General features: G+C 32.9%; 1 protein-coding gene across 1 annotated transcript in view; it reads left to right on the top strand.

The window, feature by feature from the left end:
* Positions 1–1,070: 1,070 nt before the first annotated feature.
* Positions 1,071–21,155, top strand: part of LOC125071976 — a 74,445-nt gene continuing 54,360 nt past the window's right edge. Inside the window, exons 1-3 of the mRNA XM_047682427.1 lie at positions 1,071–1,207; positions 14,330–14,471; positions 15,044–15,241. Of these exons, the coding sequence (XP_047538383.1) occupies positions 14,352–14,471; positions 15,044–15,241 (318 nt within the window). The 5' untranslated portion in view covers positions 1,071–1,207; positions 14,330–14,351. The remainder of the gene's footprint in view (positions 1,208–14,329; positions 14,472–15,043; positions 15,242–21,155) is intronic.

Here is a 21,155-nt window from a genome sequence, read left to right as displayed (position 1 = left end):
GTTTATTAGTTTTCTATGTTGTCTTGGGTCTGGGTGTTTGTGGTACCGTCGTTACTTCTGATTTTCCATAACACAAGTGCTTTAGCTACTTACATTGGGATCAGAGTAATGTATGTGATGTTGTCCAATATTTATTTATTTAATTTATTTATATTAATAAATATTAATTTCACCGTCAGAAAAATCAATAAAGCGACACAATCCATTATCTACCGTCATCCGCAATCAGTAACCCTGTAAAGACTTGTAAAGTGTAAACAAATGAGGATTTGAAATTGAATCTTAAAGCATTGATTGATTTTCATGATGTTTTCTTGTACGATTGAAGAAAGAATTCCACTTATAAGAGTACAGGTAAGTCTTATGAAGGGTCGTTATTTATATTTATCGCCGATAATTTGTGTGGATTCCATTAATTAAGGATAATTGTATTGTGTAAGCCGTCGAAAATTATTGTGGTTGTCATTTTATGTTTGGTTAGTATTTTTATGATTTTACTTTTGGCTGCATTATATGTTGACATATAAATCACTCTAGATTTATAACAGTGCAGTAACATTAAAATTTTTACTTTGATGTTAAGTGAGGTAAGGCAAAATTTCGTGTCCATGTTTTGATGTTATATATTAATAATATAAATAGTAATATATAATTTGGATATCAATGTATATAATTTTTGTAAATAAGAACAATATCTACCAAAAATCGAAGCGGCTACTAATCGTACAACGGTTTTACTTATAAAATTATATTTTCAGATAGTGCCAGTTAAACAATGTTGTGTCTCTTTCTATCGAATCTAACATTGATAAGAACAGAATGAGAGAAATAAATGTTTATTATATAATTAAACAAGATTGGCTTAAGTAAATGTGATTTAGACCAGTAAAACTAAATACAAAGAATTATAATTTTAATTGTAATACTTATTTAGTTCATTTAAAAATATATGCAGAATTAAATTGGTAACGTTCTGCAACATCCCAAGGATGACAGACATTTTTTCTCTCAGACAAAAGTTTTTTCTAAAATATTAAATATATTTCCAGGCTGAAGAAGGCACTACTCGAACACCAGATGGAGAAGAAAACGATGGTAGCGACAACAATGCTGGTTCCTCGAGAGCAATCTCAGCAGCCACATCTAGAGAAGAAGACGATGACTCAAGTAACAACGCTAGTAATGAAAGCAAGAGTCCTGGACAAAGGTAAATAGTGAACTAATAATAAACTCTCTAAGCACTAGAAACTGTGCAAAGGGAATATAAAATGTATGAATTTTAAAAATGGTTCAATAATCTAAGTTGAATGAATTATGAACTCATCTATAGTACATTCCAATGGCAAGAGGAGTAAAGATGAACTATTCAACTTAACTACTCATATTCATATTCAAATTGTCTCTTACATTCAATTGTTTTACGATTTTCTATCCATCAGCACAGATCATTTAGATCTTGAACAATAATGACATGTCCATTCAAGGTCAAGGTTGTTTGTTTACCTTTACTTGTCATACCGTTGAAATCAACTTAATGAGGTTATTATGTTATGGTTATTCTTTAATTGATTTTACATAACAGTATGTAGATACGTCTATATTTTAAGTCTAGTATCATCGTTGATGATTATTCAAATCAAGTAAGTATGTGATAAATAATTATAATTTTAATTAAAAGCACCTACATTAGCAAACAACGAACCCTCTGCAAAACCGAAATAATTAGATACAAATCCATATACATAAAATAAGTTCATTATTTAATGAATGGTAAATGAGTTTGAACCTACGAAATAAACCCAACCTCAACCTTTATAAATTTTCAGTAGAATCCAAAAAACCTATTTAAATTTGTACAAATTTCTGGTCAATGTTGAAATTTATCAACTCTTATTGTTAGTTAATACATTTTTATGAATGAAAGTATTTATATGTAATTTAAGTTAAAATTTATTAAATTACTTATAAGATGCATGAATTCCTGCATAAATAACACCTGCCTTTAGACAAATCACGAAATAAAATTACGTATTAATTAAACGTTCACTAACAGAATAAATTTTAGGAATAAAATTTGACGATAATATTTTACACTATAATAGAACTATCTTGGACATTATCTACACGAAAAAGCCTTTGTTCAGTGGTATAAAACTTGAAGCTTTATTTCTAATACTATTTTGCTCGTGTGTACAAATAAAATGTCTTACACTCAACAATGGATCTATAACACTTGTAAAGATGCTATTTTAAGTGTTTGGTCTATTATATATCTACCCACCTTCGAGTTTTTATCCCGCAGACAACTTAAAATACTAAGAGAGTAAAGTTAGTCTACTTGGTGGTAGGGCTTTGTGCAAGCCCGTCAAGGTACCACCCACTCATCAGATATTCTACCGCCAAATAACAGTACTCTATATCGTTGTGTTCCGGTTAGAAGGATGAGTGAGCCAATGTAATCACAGGCACAAGGGACATAACATCTTAGTTCCCAGGGTTGGTGGCGGATAGGTTATGTGAGGAATGGTTAATATTTCTTACAGCGCCTTTTTCTATGGGTGATGGTGACCACTTACCATCAGGTGGCCCATACGCTCGTCTGCCAACCAATGCCATAAAAAAAAGTTATATTTACTATAAATAAAAAAATACTAAGAGCGAATTGGACTTGCATATGAAGACTTCTTTCTATACATCCCCGTCTCATGGTAACGACCATAATTACGACCAATTATTACGTTTCAAAAACCCCAGTAATTGGCAACTAGACAGTGTTAACTAATAATAGTTTTCACATTAGATAGGAAACCTTAAATACAATCCCGATATTCTAACGCTAACTAATCCGTTAGAATCTAGTTTAGTCTGAAAATCATTTCCGTTTACCTTTATAAATAACATTTCTCTTAAAATAATATGCAGAGATTATCCCGATGTTACCTATTAGTCAAAAAGCTATCTAAATAGTTATATTTGTCAAATGATGTAATGTAAATTACAAGGGGGAAAGAGCGCGTATCTAATATATTAAACTTTGGGTCACAAACGTCTATATAGAAAAAAAAGTTACTAAATTCGACCTTAAAATATTATATATATCTTCTCATTTAAAGAAGTTTGCTAAGGTAATTAATTTTTCATCTTTATCATTAATTATTCAGAACGTCTCCAAGGATTCTCTGATTTTATTACCGAGTAATATTAAACGTTAGCTTAGTCATTGGTCGATAGGTGAAAACCTGTGACTGCTAAATTTCTTTTGCCAGTATATTCCCTGATGTGGCCAAAAAAAAAAAGCGACCAAGTGCGAGTCGGACTGGCCCATGAACGGTTCCGTAGCAGCACATAATATTAAACTTCTTGTAGTTCATTGTAGCTTTTTAATGAAAGGTAAATTGCGGTTTACGATTTATGACGTATTAAAAAAAAACACTTACTAGATCTTCAATCATCATCGTTCAAACCAATTTTGGGTGGAAGTTTGCATGGTAAAACTAAAAAATATATATGATGTTTATTACATCATATATATTTTTTAGTTTTATCATTATTTTAGAAGTTACATAGACACCCCACTCGTATGGGTTTGATGAAAAACATTTATTTTGAGTTTCAGTTCTAAGTATGGGGAACCCCTTTTTTTTATTTTTGTGTGAAAATCCTAATATGGTTCACATTTTCTTATAGTTTCGGAAAAAGCTGTGACATACGGACGGACAAACAGACACGACGAATCAATAAGGGTTCCTTTTTTGCCATTTGGCTACGGAACCCTAAAAATGCGATTATCTGTGTCCGTCATAGCCCAATTACTTAACATATTATATTAAATATGAACCTACCACATTTTATATTGCTATCTGTCAGCTGTTGTAAAGGTAATGTTAATGGAAAAGAGATAGCCAGTATAACAAGAAAAAGACAAGCAATTTCAATACGTAATAGGGAACTCATCTCTCTTACATTATAATACTCCAATTGAAATATAAATTTATCTATTTAGTCATAGCGATAAAGTTTATTTCCTCTTCGCTTTATTACGTCAAGAGTGTTTCTCTTTTTGTTTGAATTTTATTATTTTAATTTAAAAAATCGAACAATTAAGGTCTTCGATTTTTGAAATGTGATTCGATCGATGTGATTAGAAACTGATCACTTTTGGCGCCACAGAAACGTATAGAACTATAAATATAATATATTGTTTCATATAAGTTGTTGGTGGTAGGACTTTGTGCAAACCCGTATTGGTAGGTATCACCCATTCATCAAATAGTCTGCCGCCAAGCAGCAATACATGGTATTGTTGTGTTCTGGTTTGAAGGGTGAGTGATCCAGTGTATCTACATCCACAAGGGACATAACATCTTAGTTCCCAAGATTGGTGGCGAAGTAAGGGTTGGTTAATATTTCTATCACCTATACATAAAATACATCAGTCATCAGTGCCTAGCGTGTGCAAAATTTCAGCCCATCCAATTACCTTGACGTATACTTAAAATCAAAGTCAAAAGATTATACGTTAAAAAAGTTTAATGTTATTTGATAAACTTGATAAAAAAAAGTTTCAAAGTAAATAAGGAATAGGAAAAATAATTTTTTCTGTATTAAAATGTATAAGTTCCAGAAAATGTTTGACCAAAGTTGAAAAAAAAAAAATTATACGAAAATATTATTTTACAACACCATACTTACGAAGTTAAAAAGCAATACGAAACTTACCATGCGAAAAATTCGAACTTTATTCGACGATGAGTAGGCTACAACCAAGTACGAACTAGACTAATTAAATTTGTTTTTCCTCACTGAAATTGCGTATTATATTTTGAAAGAAATATCGAGAATTTGAGTGAGAATTCGTGAAATGATATGATGTGATCAAAACTGATTATTTTGCATATCGTTTCAAAGTTGTTCCTGTGACAAATATTAAGCTTATTCTATTAACATATCAATTTTTTAAAGTACATTTGGCAAATTATATTTATGAAGACAATAAATAATAATAATATCTCAATTCGAAAATGTGCTCTAATCTCACTATGATAATTATTATAATCACAATTATAATTTACTATTTTGAAAGTGAATTAAATTATTTCCTAAAGGAGACATTAGTATATGTTTGAAAAATAGTTAAACCGTCAATCCATCTAAACTTGATAAAAAATCGTTTCGTAGAAATTCTTTAAAGTCATTCCTCCACTTAGGAACTTTACTTTCTCTGAATATATTTCTGACTGGATTCATCTGGATCTTCTCTATCGTTAATGTGAACAAAAAAATTAATTTATTATTCAAAAATTAAGCGATTATTTAAATATAATTATTATAATGTCCTTCTAATTCCATAGACGTTATGTCTATTACAATATATTTCATATACATACATATGTATCTTATTTTTAATAATCATATCATCATAATGAATCATAATAATCTATATCATAATAATTTGACGGTTTCTTTTGTTATTTTTTCTTAAATCTGAGGTATTTCTTTTCGAGCAGTATGTAGGTTTTTGTCAACCAATAAACAAGATTAATGCTTTCAATATTGAATATTTTTTTAACGCGATCTCGTTTTGATACGCTTATACAAGCGAAGTAAGGGTAATCGTAAAGAGATTGATTAAATATTTATACAGAACTCGCAAAAATCTTGAGCACAGAGGCTATTCACATGGATGAAGCCACAAGAAACAAAAAAGAAAATAAAACTTCTAATCAGACGACGTGTTGACTTTTGCACTGTGACCTACTTCAGTGGAGCAGAGAAATTGCGTTTATAGGGTTTCTGTCTATTAGCCATGAACCAAGTCGCCCGTGACTTTATACCTATCAGCATATAATAGTAGGTCCTGCACGGTAATATTATGTAACTACTGGCAATTTGTAGTTATCTGCCTCATTGATCTAGTGGTTGGTCTAGTTAGTCAAATATATGTTTGTAAAACAGGTAGTAGGATTTATAGTAGTTAGGACTTATGGTGTTCCTCGGAAAAACTACCGTACCTTAGAACTAAGTATTTTGGAAAGAGCCTGAGAGTGTTACTTGGCTTGACTGAAAATTTTTCGACAGAAAAATACAATAACTATTTATTGGCTCGACCTGGGGTTTGAACCTAGAACTTCGCGATCTATAGACATAAGACGAACGAAGCCGTCGAATACTGCTCCACCAGATTAAGATTAATGCGAGGTAAAAGACGATGTACATCTATTTACACACACACCTGGGCAGTATAATATCTCCTTTTTTATCACTCAACTCCCATACGGGTTCAAGGTGGGTTGGAATTTCATGCGACACACGTAAGTTACCTCACAATGTTTTGAATAAATTATTCATACAAAGCACCTGAAATTCTATACCATAATGGTATAGACACCATAATTTGTTCTCGTGGCGACCACACAAACATTCCAATAGTTCCAAATTAATGTAAGTGGTGACCACTATCCATAGACCTTGGAGCTATATAAAATTTTAAACATGTGTTATATAACAAATGTGTCACCAACCCTGTGATTTGATATGTTATGGCCCTTGTGCCTATAGTTATACTGACTCACTCACTCTTCAAGCCGGAACATAACAATACTGAGTATAGTACTTTGGCAGTAGAATATATTATTATGATGAACCTACCTACCTACGAAGACGAGCTTACGCAAAGGCCTAACACTAAGTCCTGAACATAAGGGTTAAAAATTAAATAATTTAATTATTAAAGATTCAACGACTAATTCACAAGAGATTAATATATAATGTGACGGGATAATCTATACGACATTTGTCAGATTCAAATTTCCTGAAAACAAAGTTTTGTAACAGTTTCTAGAGCAGATAACGTCCAGGCTGGCATTCACACCGCCATTATTCCTACATTATTGGCTTTTATCACACAGTATCGTAAACTTTACAGTATATTACAGAGATAATTTTCATAGAATCAGTTGATTTTATGAGCATGAGAAGTAATGGTAAACTTAAAACGCCAAAATTCTGACTCCACTATATCAATGCATCCTTTCTGAACGAAAGTTTTATAAAACGGTAAAGATAATTTTCGTTGTTGATTTCCGTAAAATTTAAATTAAACTTTATAATTAGATATTTATTTAAGAAAAAAATGTAACTATTTTATGTATTGCCAATAATTTTACCTTAATTAAATGCTCTAATATGATGATCAAAAATAACTTACAATATTATGAACTTACTTGAATTAAATATATTAAGATTTTATTAAAGAAAAATACTACAAGCTAATAATGATATAATAATGATATATATTAAGGATTTAATCAAGATACAGATAAAAATTTAAATTAACTACTACTCAAATTATGACCGCATGGAACGATAGCGAGAATGCTGGGTGTATTTCTCTGTTAAATCGTAAATAGCAGTATTGTCTTGGCGAAAATTGAACCAGAATTCTTATCAACCTAACGTATGTGTGCTAACACTGGTGCCTCCTCTATTACCTTTATCATCATATTAATCCAATCATACGGAGCGTGAGTAAGTGAATCTCTTAATTCCGAAGTGTTACCGCAAATTTATTCATAGAAAACTCAACAATACTTTATTGACCTAACCTAAGATTTACCCATCCAACTCATTATGAGCTAGACAAGAGAACAGAGACGACAATTGCCAGGTAGACTAATACAGATCTGTCAAGGTCAAATATGACGTCAAACCTCTCTCTATTTTTATAAATACATATTGATCAACCTACAAATAGGTGAAATGGCAACACTAAAATACCTGAGACTTAGAATAGAATTGTGAAGTGTTTTAAATGGTTTGGTCGAGAGCTGTTGATTTTATACTTCAACAAGGGCCTAAGTATTCAATACTTTCTGATTTAACGATCCACTCTGTCTTCAGAGGGTTTGTTGGGTCTTAATATTGTAAAATACGAATAATATTTTCAAATAACCAGCATTTTTTTTTTAGCAAAATGTGCTTATTGCGTCTTTGATATCACACAAATTTCATTCCATGTTCTTTTGTAAGAAAGTATATTTTTTAAGCAAAATCTTATTCCATGTCTAACTTCAGGTAAATGTTTTCCGACAATCCATTAAGCATGAATAAAAAAGATTTAATATTTCACATTTGGTTTATGCTTGCCATTTTTTTGGCTTTTCTACGTCATACTATGATCGGTCGTAATGAAGTAACAAATAAATAGATGGAGCCACTTTCGGAATTATAATATTAAACATTTTATTTAATAAGATTAGTAAGAATTGCTTTACTATTTTACGTTCGCCACAAAGAACCTTATTTTATCTCTCAAACAACATTGACATAATTAGTAGTCGCTCGTAAAACACACAAGAACAAAATGTTAACATCATTATAATTTGATGTGAATATTTTGTCAAAAGGTTTTTCCTTGAAACTGAAAATTACTACGAAAATTTTTACGTCATTTTATTTGGCTCGAACAGATTACAAAATTTTCCTCGAACTTTATTGGCATGGCAATTAAGTTTTCATTTGCCTAAATTGTATTTATATCTCGTATTTGGATATGTAAAAAAATATCATAAGAAAATCAGTGCGTCGACTGGAATTGTACGAGACAACCTCCCGCAAAGGAGCATGGTGCTTATAGCATGAACTGCGAACATCTTTGCTCAGTAGTGGGTTGATACAGACTGATTGGGATAGAGATTAATAAGAAGTAGTCGCTAATAATATAAGATAATAAAAAAACTCAGAATCGATACCACTTATAGAGTTTTAATAAAGATAATGATCTCGTCCAATAAGCAGGACTAAGCAACTAAACAGGACATTTCATAGTGCACAAGTGTGTGCACAAACAAGGTGCTCTCTAATTACTCACTCTCATAATCCAACACGGCAAATCCAACACGATTGGAAGGAGCTCAGATGACCAACGGCTTTACGTGCTTTCAAAGTATTGGTCTGGTCAGGTGACCAATGGCTTACAAGGCATTGCTCTGTACACACTTCCAACTTCCAAACCTCTGGTTATTACTGAGAATTTTTTGACAGAAAAACCTAATAATCTGTTATTTGCCCCACCTGAGTTATGACCAACTAACTACCACCACCAGACCAACGAGACAGTAATAAGAAACGATTAATACGATTTTTGTATGGAATCAGGATGCTATCCATATACTACTGTTGTATTTATTTGTTTAAATCAAATTATTTTATACTTGGAGGCGGTATAACATAAAACGAACCAGTTCACCACTCTTAGTATTATACATATTTTCCATATTCCGCGACCTCCTCTAAAAGTGCTCCGCCTTGTAGAAAATGTAAATGCATTTCTCCCCTTGGCGGTATAATTCGATAAAAACCGCCAATATTCTTGATAAATTACGTTGCTTAAAATGTTTGCTGCGTCAATATCCGATAATCGATAAATTTATTAAGAGTTTAGAGACTTCCAGTCGTTTCTTCGTTAGTGGTTATCGATTCGCTTTATTCTCGGAATAAGGGCGTCTGTTGACATTGACACGGTAATTGTTAAATCATGATTTTGTATTAATGTATATATATTAGGACAAGCAAATTGGCCGACTGATGTTCACCTTCCTGAATCATGGGCCACACTTTATATCCTCAATGCGTCGTCAGTAGTGAGATCTAAGCTGATACATCCTTTGTTCCTATAATTACACTGGCTCAATCATCCTGCAAGCCGGTACATAGTTATACAGAGTGATACTCGATGGTTGAATAATTGATGATGAATTGAGGCGATAGTCATCCAGAATGGCTTACACGAAGCCGTACCATTAATCTAAATCTGGTATCAGTAATTTAATATGTAATTATATTATTCTTGTACCATATTATTCAATAGTAAAGTGCTGTTAAAAAAATCTGGGTTGGTTTAAAAACACAAATAAAACAATCCTCAAATGACGTACCATTCCTCAATTATTCTTTTCAATATAAGACTTGTGCCTGTAATTACAATATTTGCTTCCCTTCAAACTGGGACATAGCAAACAAAGTTTGGTGGCGAAATAACTGATGGGTAGGGTGCCCACTAAGACGAACTTGCACAGAGCCACATCGATAAAGTTTAGAGCATATACGGACATTACATAAGACACATATATATTTGATTCCATGCTCAGTATATAAATCGACTTTGTTTTGACAGCTGTGTTTTGTTATTATCACCATGTTTGTCGTTAAAAATAATAACGTTTACATTGAAGCCACGTTGTAAATATCTTTTTGGTTAAAACACCATAAATTAGCAGCTATTCAATGTATTATACATAATACATAGATTATTTACCAACGTCAACAAAATAATTAGGCGTACGTGCACATCAGAATATATTAAGGTCGTTTATGTGGGACATAAACCATTCAGTAGTTCTACTGATAAATAGAACGAACGAAAGACCGCAAGGGTGACCATAAAGCACGTATAACTGTTTCTCGTCTTTCAGCTGAATGGAAATAAATAAATTAAAAGATTACTTAATTTCATAACAGTAATCAGTCTAGTATAGTGATGACTCGTTATATAAGGGTTAATGAAGATGAAAATAATATGTCTAGACTAAACTAAATAGCTCCGTTAGTCAAGGACATGGTGAATTATTATTATATAATTGATCAAATAATTCGTTGAAAAATATAGACCTTATTTTCATATGAATACTAATATTATAGGGCTTATTTATTATTTAATTCAACTATCATGTTATTGAACAATGTATATTATGATTTAATATTTAAAACTTTTTCAATGTTATATAGCTCAAGAGTACACTTTTTGCTTTAACGCGCTGATTAAATAAAATAATAATAATTTAGTTATGAACTATAACTTTATAATATTGACCAAACGAGGCGGAACTTTAGCATTAGCAGCCTGTAAATTTCTCACTGCGGGGCTAAGGCCTCCACTCCCTTTGAGGAGAAGGTTTGGAGCATATTCCACCACGCTGATCCAATGCGGGTTGGTGGAAGACACATGTGGCAGAATTTCGTTGAAATTGGACACATGCATATTTCCTCACGACGTTTTCCGCCGAGCACACCGCCGAGCACGAGATGAATAATAAACATAAATTAAGCACATGAAAATTCAGTGGAGCCTGCCTGGGTTTGAACCCGAAATCATCGGTTAAGATGCACGCTTTCTAACCACTGGACCATCTCGGCTCACGAGGCGGAAAACCGAGCTGAAACTGCATCAAGAAGTTAATGATAAATAAACGAAAACATTTTTTTTAATAGTTACTGTTACTGGTCGATTTAAAAGTATTCAATAAGATTATAAACTCCTTGCAATTTTACGGCACCATATTTAATGCGACTGGACCTATTTCAAGTCAAATCAAAGTTTAACCTACAAAATCAGTTATACTTTTGACACCGACATGGGTAACGTTATTTATTTAAGTGCCATCCAGACGTAAGTAGTGTATCTCAGTAGAAGGATAACGCAGTCCTGTCAATCATATTTCAGACCTATGTCACATATTCAAAGTCCTAAAAGAGTCGATAAATTTTTGTCGTGTAGCCGGAATGAGTTCGTTCTGTAATATATTTTCAACAATGTTTCAACTGCGGCGAAATATATTCGTAATGTATGTAACATATATATTATATACCTATTTCAAATTAGTACAATCAATATTAGGTAAAGAATAAGGAATTATATGTCTTGAAAAAGGAAAAATTAAAAAAAAATAACTCTAAAAAATACTAACATTTTATAAGAAATTTTATATGCTTCAAGAAAATAATATAAAATATCAGATGGAATAACGAAAATAAAATCATCGAACGTCATAATATCTTCTTCGTTCACTGTAAATTAAAAATATTTCAAAGACAAAAATAACATCGATTCTATAAATACTCGTAATATCACACATTATACTCAAATAGAAAAAAAAACCTATCACAGTAATTCACAGTCTAATATTACACCGATACTAATAAGTAACAAATGTAGCCGATAAAACTACTTATTAAATAACGAAATAGAAATAAATGTCCTACAAAATAATATTAGCTGCAATAAAAGTTGTACTAAAAAATATAGCAGAAATAGACTAACTAAAGGGAAAATGTTAAAAATATAAAAGATCGGATTAAAAATAAAACAATACATTTTGTTAATTTAGGTTCTTGAACAAGTTGTCACCATTCACGACTAATGGGACCCATGAAGAGATGTAAGTGCTTAAGGAAATGGGAACAATCGCTTTGGAAACGCTTATCGATAGAACAGCACGTATACGTCGATTACGTACGCGATCGCTATCATTGGTATGGCTATCAAGCTAATAGTGATCAATATCAAACCTCATGAGACTAGTAAGGATAAAACCAGATAAAAGAAAATTACATTCGAAATTCAAAATTCATTCGAAGAGATTAAATGGTGTATCTAATATTTATACAATAATATTTCTTAACTATTCCAAATTTAAAACGTATATTACACTTAAATAATGTTTATTTAGCTTCAAAGAACCAGCAACATTGGGCTTTTGATGGGATGTATTTGATAGATAAGAATAAACGCAAGTTTGATGTCCATACCGATGATATATAAGACGTAATTGGTCCTCCTGACAGTCGATGTGCATAAAGCATAGAATATTGTTAAATTAGTACACGATTGCACAGCTGGATATAGAAATCACATTGCTAATTAAACCACATACTTCCATACTGTACAGAACCCAGCGCGAATTACCAGTAAGGCCTTTATTATGCATGTATTTTTTATTTCTGTAAAGTCTTGCAAAATATACTTGAAAGTGATTGAGTTTCGCAACCCGTTTTGTCGTGTAAATTTTCACGTCACGTCCGCTCGTATTGAGCTAGGACGTTCCATTGAAACGATATGATATCGGTTCATTTGATCGCGTAACCTTTTGAAACAAAGAAAGAACGCATTTAAATGTATTTTTGTTAAAATATTTTTACACAACAGGACGTGGTACGTGACTCCATGGTTTTCACCTACAACAATACACTTATACTGCGTGTAACACAAACATCCCTTTATAGGCGACCGATCATTGCATCGAGTTCGTCAAGCTCTCACAAGTCCATGCAGGACACTGAGAGACCAGGATCTGACTCTGACAAACGAGGCCATAAATGGAGACACATCCAAGCTGTTATGGCATACTACCAGGCACTCAGGAAAATAAAGAGGTTCGATGACGAAGACGGTAATGCCGCATCGTTGTCAATTGTTCTGTATTTATATATTGTCTGTTTGTTTATCGTTTCCAACTAATATGCTAAACGTCTATGTCTAGGATTTCGAGAATGGTAACTTAATATGGTTATTGTGTTCTTATCGTGTCTATTGTGCCTTATCTAGTTTCACTTTGAAGAATTCTACTTTTCTATCCGTACTGTCTCTTGGGAAATTAAATATTATTCAGTGTTTGTTATTGTTTGCATCCTTGCCGTTTGACATTTTGATAGATTTATAAGTCTTAGTGAATTTAAAATTAGATTCAGTTAGTTGATTAGTTTTAGATATACTTTCTCGTTTTAATACGATATCACTATTTCACTTCACACGACTAATACTTGATTCTAAACTGCCTTTTCTATTAATAATTGCAATGCCGCATGTCCATAAAGTTAGATATGTTTATTGTGTGCACGAAAAACTATGTACATACCAGTTATAAGCGAAATCTTAACAACACATACACATATTATTAAATTCAGTATTATATTCAAAGCCTTACCTATAATACACAAGGTACAAATCAAATGCTTCTTTATGATAATAATTATTAATATTAATAATAATAACATACAAGGTATAAAAATATTTATCTGTATTTACCTAGTTTTCGAATTCATATTTATTATCATATAGATAGCATTTACTACGCTTATAAAAGTAATTACAATATCTGTAGCCTATACTACATATACACATCAAAAGCAACATCACCAAATTAGCCTTCAAATGAAACGGATCCTTTATCACTTAACACTAAACTCCATTCCCCTACTAATAAACGTTGTAACACGTTTGTGTAATTACACAATGCTTTGTCCCATTCTTTCGAATGTTAAGTAACTGATGCCAGAAAAGGGAGAGAGATGCGTCTCACCAGATATACAACGTTCACTAGTAAGGCCGTTAAAACTGCCTAGTCTATTAGCCTGTGTCAAGTTCCGAGACATCAAAATCACGACAAATTAAATACACATTCGCTTATACGTATTTCCTTTCCGTAAATTCTTCTATAAAATTACGTATTGTCAATTCGAAATGTAATTAAAATTTAACCTTGAACAAATGCAGAACAAAGTCGAATCAAAGATGGATGAAGCTGAGAACGACAGTGCAACTGAGTTCAGCGATCCAGAAGAAACCCCCATTGAAGAGAGAAGATTCGTTTTTAAAGAGGTTCTCGACACGACAAATACCAGAAACCCAGGAAACAGTAAGATTTAAAGAGAATTAACATTAGTTCCCTAACAATTTTAGGAATAAAACGAGCAATCGTTAAGTTTTTAAGATAATTGTCATTCCTTATAATTCGCTCTAATGTGATTAAAATTTCAAATTAGTTTGATAAATTTAAAAACTTTTCAAATACATATATTCAATGGTCAATAGCACGAGGTGCGGACGGTCTTTCCGATCTCATAATCGTCTATATCCATCAAGGACACGTCCCTGATAATCCAGGTTTTCTATTTAAACCATCTGTAAAGACGGGTAATTCATATATTAGGGTACGTTTCCACTGCACCCTTAGCAGCTATTTCCAATCCTTTATAAAGTCACAAACAATTTTATACTATCGTATTGTCAGAATTATGGGAACGCAGTTCAGATAACATTTCACTTGACTTACTGAGAGAATTTTACGTCCAAGATACTTGGTAAAGCTTTTCAAGACGAACATTTTTTTTAAACTGTTTTATGTTATAAAATTAGCATAAATTTAATGAATAATTTAAACACAAAAAATCATCCCAAGATTAATAAAGAAAGCTTTTATTCATTCAGGTAGAGGACACGGGCTCAGAAGGCGCTACCGGCGAGCAAAGAGTAACGAACCGACAGAGGCGACGGAAAGTCCGTGTACCCCGAACTGTTGTGAATCCTGATGAAAACTTCTACTTCTACTGGCTTTGGTTGATCACTATCTGCGTCTTATATAATCTATGGACCCTCATCGTGAGACAGAGCTTCCCTGAACTGCAGGTAATACATTTTACAATGTACGTTTTGGTATTAATTATCTCAAAATATCTAGATATATATCTCAGCATATTCCACTAACTGAATATGTATTATTATACATACTGAGACTAATTTACATGCAATATAACGGCTGTATTAGTCCACTGCTGGACATAAGCCTCCCCCAAGGAGTGCCATTGAGCCCGATCTTCGGCCCTTCTCATCCACTTCCTGCTAGCCACTGGTAATATATGCATATCACTTACTTTAGGATTTATATTTGTTACATTACAAGAATTACTAATTTGGTTTAGCGGTTTAAGTTTAAGATATGAAACGGACTGTGTTTTAGAGAGAGCTAGAAAGAACTTTATTTTATAAGCACAAAATTGGAACAGGTTTCTAAAATGAATATATGACAACTATATGAAAATTTGATAATTCGGTAGTCTTACGCTAACGAAAAGTCTTTTTAATGTTCGAACATCGTTCAACTTGCTATGAAGCACTAAAGCCAAACTAATCACAATAAGTAACGACCTACAAGTAGTTCTAAAGTTTCGCTTGATATGACTATAATATTGCATAAATCTTAACTTGGAGCCATATACAGGCTGATACTGATCGTGTACATTTTTGTATTATAACAGAATCTTTGTTCTGGATACCAAGAGTATGAGTATAATTTTATTAACATTGTAATTTCATGTACTATATTTCGTATCATATACGTATAACAATAAACAATAATATCCTAAAGAGTCTAAGACCATCAATTCCTTAACTATAAATAAATAAGAACTAAAAAGTAGATCGATAGAAGTAGATAGAGAAAATCGCAATTCCGATTTTTTGGGCGAAAAATGAGCCTTTCACCAGTGGAGGCAATAAGGCGTATATTTAAAAATAATGTTTTTGTTCTACTATTCTTAGGTCCAAGTGTTTCAACTGCAAGGAAAATATAGAGTTGTATATGCATTTGTAATTAATTCATACATTACTCATTAGTAGTCATGAAGTTAGGTACGAAATCCAGAACGAAACGTTAAAAGCTATTGGGTCCACTGACCATAATTTATCATAAGCAAGACACATTTTACATTAGCAGCCTGTAAATTGCCCACTGCTGGGCTAAGGCCTCCTCTCCCTTTGAGGTTTGGAGCATAATCCACCACGCTGCTCCAATTCGGGTTGGTGGAAGATTAAAATCGGAAAGCGCGTAAGGCCTTGCACCTAATCTTTCTGAGGTAGGTAATGTCGTATTACGGTGCCATTAGATTAATTAAACTGAAGGAATAGAGAGATCTGCACTCCCAGTGCAATAACATATTATCAAAATCATATTTGTATTCATTGTGATCATTTTTTTATAGAAAATAAACTGATCATCAATCTAGCGGTATCACCTGAGTTAATCGTTACTGCTCCGACCCCGAGCGACGTAGCTTTATATTATGTACTCTGTAACCTTTCTCAGTAAAGCTCTTCATCGACAAGGCTCTAAAACCAAGATCAAACACCGATCCTTTTTACGATCTGAACCCTTGTCAAAATTTATCGGCTTAGTAGTAAATTCGGCTAGTTACAGAAAAAAGCGTTTCTTTATTTATAAATTCATGCAAATTTGATATAGCTTTACATTTAATAAGTTCTTATCAATTCGACATATTTAGTTTTAATAGCAGTGTAATTTAATTGATTGACTTTAAGTGGCTAATGAAAAAAAAAATGACTTGACTAATTACAAATAAAGACGCCATAGTAACATTTAGGTGTTCCGCACGTAGCGGTGAATTGGAGCTTGGAATTCAATCACACGGGTCATCCGACCGTGTTCCGTCGACCGAATGCCACACGTCTCATGGTTAAACGATTGATCCGTTGATATGTTTATTTTCGTAGCGTAGGATTACCCTTCTATCTTTACAATTGAAAGTTCTTAAAAAGATGAAAACATTGCTGAGATTATTACGCCGATTCTTCTCAGGTCAGGACAATCAATAATTGTAATGCTTCCATATTGAATAAAGGAATTAGATTTGAATTGATTTGACACAATATATCTGCTTCATATTTCAGATGACCTAGAGGGTCATTACTTAATTCAACTGTTGTATCTGGTTACTCTTGTCTTAAAAACATATTACTGCTTAAGCATTAGCATTAGCAGCACCTAAATGTCCCACTGCTGGGATAAAGGCCTCCTCTCCCTTTTGAGGAGAAGGTTTGGTGCATATTCCACCGCGCTACTCCAATGCGGGTTGGCGGAATACACATGTGGCAGAATTTCGTTGAAATTAGACACATGCAGGTTTCCTCACGATGTTTTCCTTCACCGAGCACGAGATGAATTATAAACACAAATTAAGCACATGAAATTTCAGTGCTGCCTGCCTGAGTTTGAACCCGAAATCATCGGTTAAGATGCACGCGTTCTAACCACTGGGCCATCTCGGCTGCTTAAGAGTCATCTCTTCAAAATCTCATTTATAACGATTGTCTGATAAACACAGTTTGTAATATTATGATGGAATGCGTTTTATACACACATTTTTATATCATATCAATCTCAGCTTATCTGGCCCTGTGTATTAACGTAACAAGCGGAAGATGGTTATATGGTTTTGAGAGATTATCGGGTAGGAAAAATCGGAGACAAAACTCTTGTGATAAAAACAGTCCTGTATTGCACCCAAGTGCAATATCGTCGAGATCTGGGTAGGTAACACCAACTAATTAGATATTCTACCGCCAAACAGCTATTACTAGTTATTACTAGTATTGTTGTATTCCTGTTCGAAGGGTGAGTGAGCCGGTGTAACTGTTCCCAAGGTTGGTGGCGCATTGTTATGATGTAAGGAATGGTTAATATTTCTTACAGCGCAATTGCTTATGAACAGTGGTGACCACTTATCATCAAGTGGTCTGTACTTCATCGGCAAACAAAAATACTTTATATCGTTATACATTGCTTAATCCTCATCCTTATAATATTAAATATTATAATAGTATATAAATTCGTATTATAAATAATTGTTAAAGTATCATAAATGTTCATATCTTTATCTCTATTTTGGAAACGAATCACTTTGAAGAAAGAAATTTTTTGGTTTACATATTGTTAAACTGGTTCAAAGTGTATATTTTTGTATAAAACAGAGTTGATTTCACATATGTCGTATGCTATTTGAATCTTTTATACTCAATCGATGAGCTCGCTACTTGACCTAGCTTGTCCAATGATGTGTCTACGTTTTTAAGGGCATGTGCTCCATATTTGTGACTTTTTTATTCGTAAAAAGAAGATAAGGATGACGTAATCATTTCAATCATCAATAATTCGGAAATATGTATAATGATAAAAGTGTAAATTCTAACTTTACTCTGTAATAGCTAGGATTCACTGGCATATGGAACATAATATCTTCGCTCCCATGTTTGGTGGTGCATTGGCAATTTTCTTCTGACAGCGCCAATGTCTATGGGTGACAGTGATCACTGCTATTAGGTGATGTTTTTTACTCGCTGGAAAAACGCATTACGCGTTTCCCCCACGTAAAATGAGAGGTGGACGAGTAGCCGACCCTAGTACCGGAATACCCACTACAAAACCAGAGGTATCGAATATAATTTTCGGCGGGCGCCAGAGGATCGCTTTCGCATGCTACCGTGACGCCCTGAACTATTAGGTGACTTCGTAAATTTAACCATACGCATGCCAATTCTATAAGCAAAAAATAAATGTTTATTTGTAATAAAAAATCATAATGAATCGAACTTAATTAGGCTTTGACGTAAACTATTGAATCAACATTTTACAACCTATAATCAAATTTAAAGTTGCCTTACACTGTATTTTTAACCGCATCCGACGAAGGAGAATCGATTAATCAGAAACTGATTTAGTTGGATTAAACTTTATTCTATTGAAGTATTCTATTGTAGTTAGTTCCCAGATGATCCCATATTTTATTTTGGGGTTATAAAAAATGGTATCTGTAAGTACATCAGGTATCACCATGTTCATTAGACAAGTAATTCAAAATCACGTATTTTATGGAAATCGGTTCGGTATAAAGAAAACTTCAGATAGATTTTTTTACCTCTGTAGGCACTGCAGGTAATGAGAAATTTCAGCTCTTTTATCATTGATAATAATCGTTGTTCAGAGCATTTTTTTTCACTAGTGCACAATACCAGGAACATTAAAACTTTGTTAATTTAATATGAAACTTCTTCAATGCTCCAAAGTACTGTTCTCTTCTCATTTATCCACAGTTCCGACCGTATCCAGGACAAAGGTCTACCTGACCAAAATAAAAACAGCTATTTAATGACCCACTGCTTGGCAATGACTTCCTCTATTCTTGAGCAATAGTTTTGGATTTGAATTTGTAAGTCCAATTTTTGTATGACCAATGTCCACCTTAATCGCAATTCGATTGTCAAATTTAATTACAACATGCAAGATGTATTGTACATTGCCCACTGTTGGGCTAAGGTCTCCTCTCCCTTTTTGAGAGGATAAGGAAAAAAAATTAATCATTTTTCTAATAAAATTAAAAAATATATAATTACTGTACGATCGCAACATTTTCAGTATAAACATGTAAAAATCCGCCACCAATCCACTAGACCACACTTAACAAAATAAATCAACAATGCCATTTAAAACGAAAACAATGTATCGTGGATGATATCCATTAAATCACCGGGAAGTGTTTAATTATATGGCTGCAAACATACTTTGTACCATTATAACCCTTTGCAATATAATTGTAAATAAAAATAGTACAATAATATTTATAAACAAAGCATTCTTTCATTCGTATCCGTTTGTGAGAATATTTGCTAATGAATTACTATTTTGATTGATATATTTAGCAAAAATGATTTTTGTTTACGTAATTACAAGGACGGCGTCAAGTAGACGGTCGTTAAATTGTGCCAAATCATTTGCATATAGTTTACATTCCGAATCGACCCCAAAGACAAGATAAAGGCGAATGTTGAAAGTAATCATCATATTTATAGATACTACCAGTGACTGGGCTTCAGCTAGACCCATTCCTTTTAATAATACCGTTCATTTAATAATGATGATGGTAGATCATACATCTGTACTCCATATTGCGGTGTTCCAGTTTGAAGGGTGAAAATAAGTAAGTACACGAGGCTTTAAAGTTTCAGATCCCATCGGCTACAACAACTTACCATCTGGTGGTCAATTTGGCTGTTGCATTCCCAAAACAAAAGACGTCTAAAATAAGCACATAACGCTTCTACGATATTATCAAGTTTAATGTCTCTTAATTTCAAATTAATTCTCTGGTGTTCGATAAGGAAAAAAAAATGTTATAAAGATAATTAAAAATTTTCAAATCTCTAGCTAATTGTAAGACGTGTTTACCCAATCAGTAGTGGAGGACCGTGGAGGGTACGAATGAAATTACGTTCTATAAAACGCGGTGCTCACCAGCATACTATGTAGTATGTTTATACAGTTGTAATCACTGGAATATATCTAATAGAGTTTTTTTATTACTTATTTCGGTTATATATTATATACAACAACATGTACAGCGTGTAAATTTCCCACTGCTGAGCTAAGGCCTCTTCTCCATTTTGAGGAGAAGGTTAGGAGCATATTCCACCACGCTGTGGTCATGGATTCCCATGTGGCAGAATTTCGTTGAAATTAGACCTTTGCAGGTTTCCTCACGATGTTTTCCTTGACGTTCGCCGAGCACGAGATTCATCTCGTTTATATATATTATATTTTGTGTTTATAATGTATTATACTATACTATTTGAACCCGCAATCATCGGTTAAGTTGTACACGTTCTAACGACTGAGCCATATATTATATACTCGCATATAAATGGGCTTTAATATTGTGATATTTAAAATAGTTTTTTACATGTTAATCTTCTA

The sequence above is a fragment of the Vanessa atalanta genome, chromosome 20, assembly GCF_905147765.1.
Source record: "Vanessa atalanta chromosome 20, ilVanAtal1.2, whole genome shotgun sequence".
NCBI lineage: Eukaryota > Metazoa > Arthropoda > Insecta > Lepidoptera > Nymphalidae > Vanessa > Vanessa atalanta.
The sequence above is the reverse complement of the archived record's forward strand: the minus strand, read 5'-3'. Positions and strand labels throughout refer to the sequence as shown.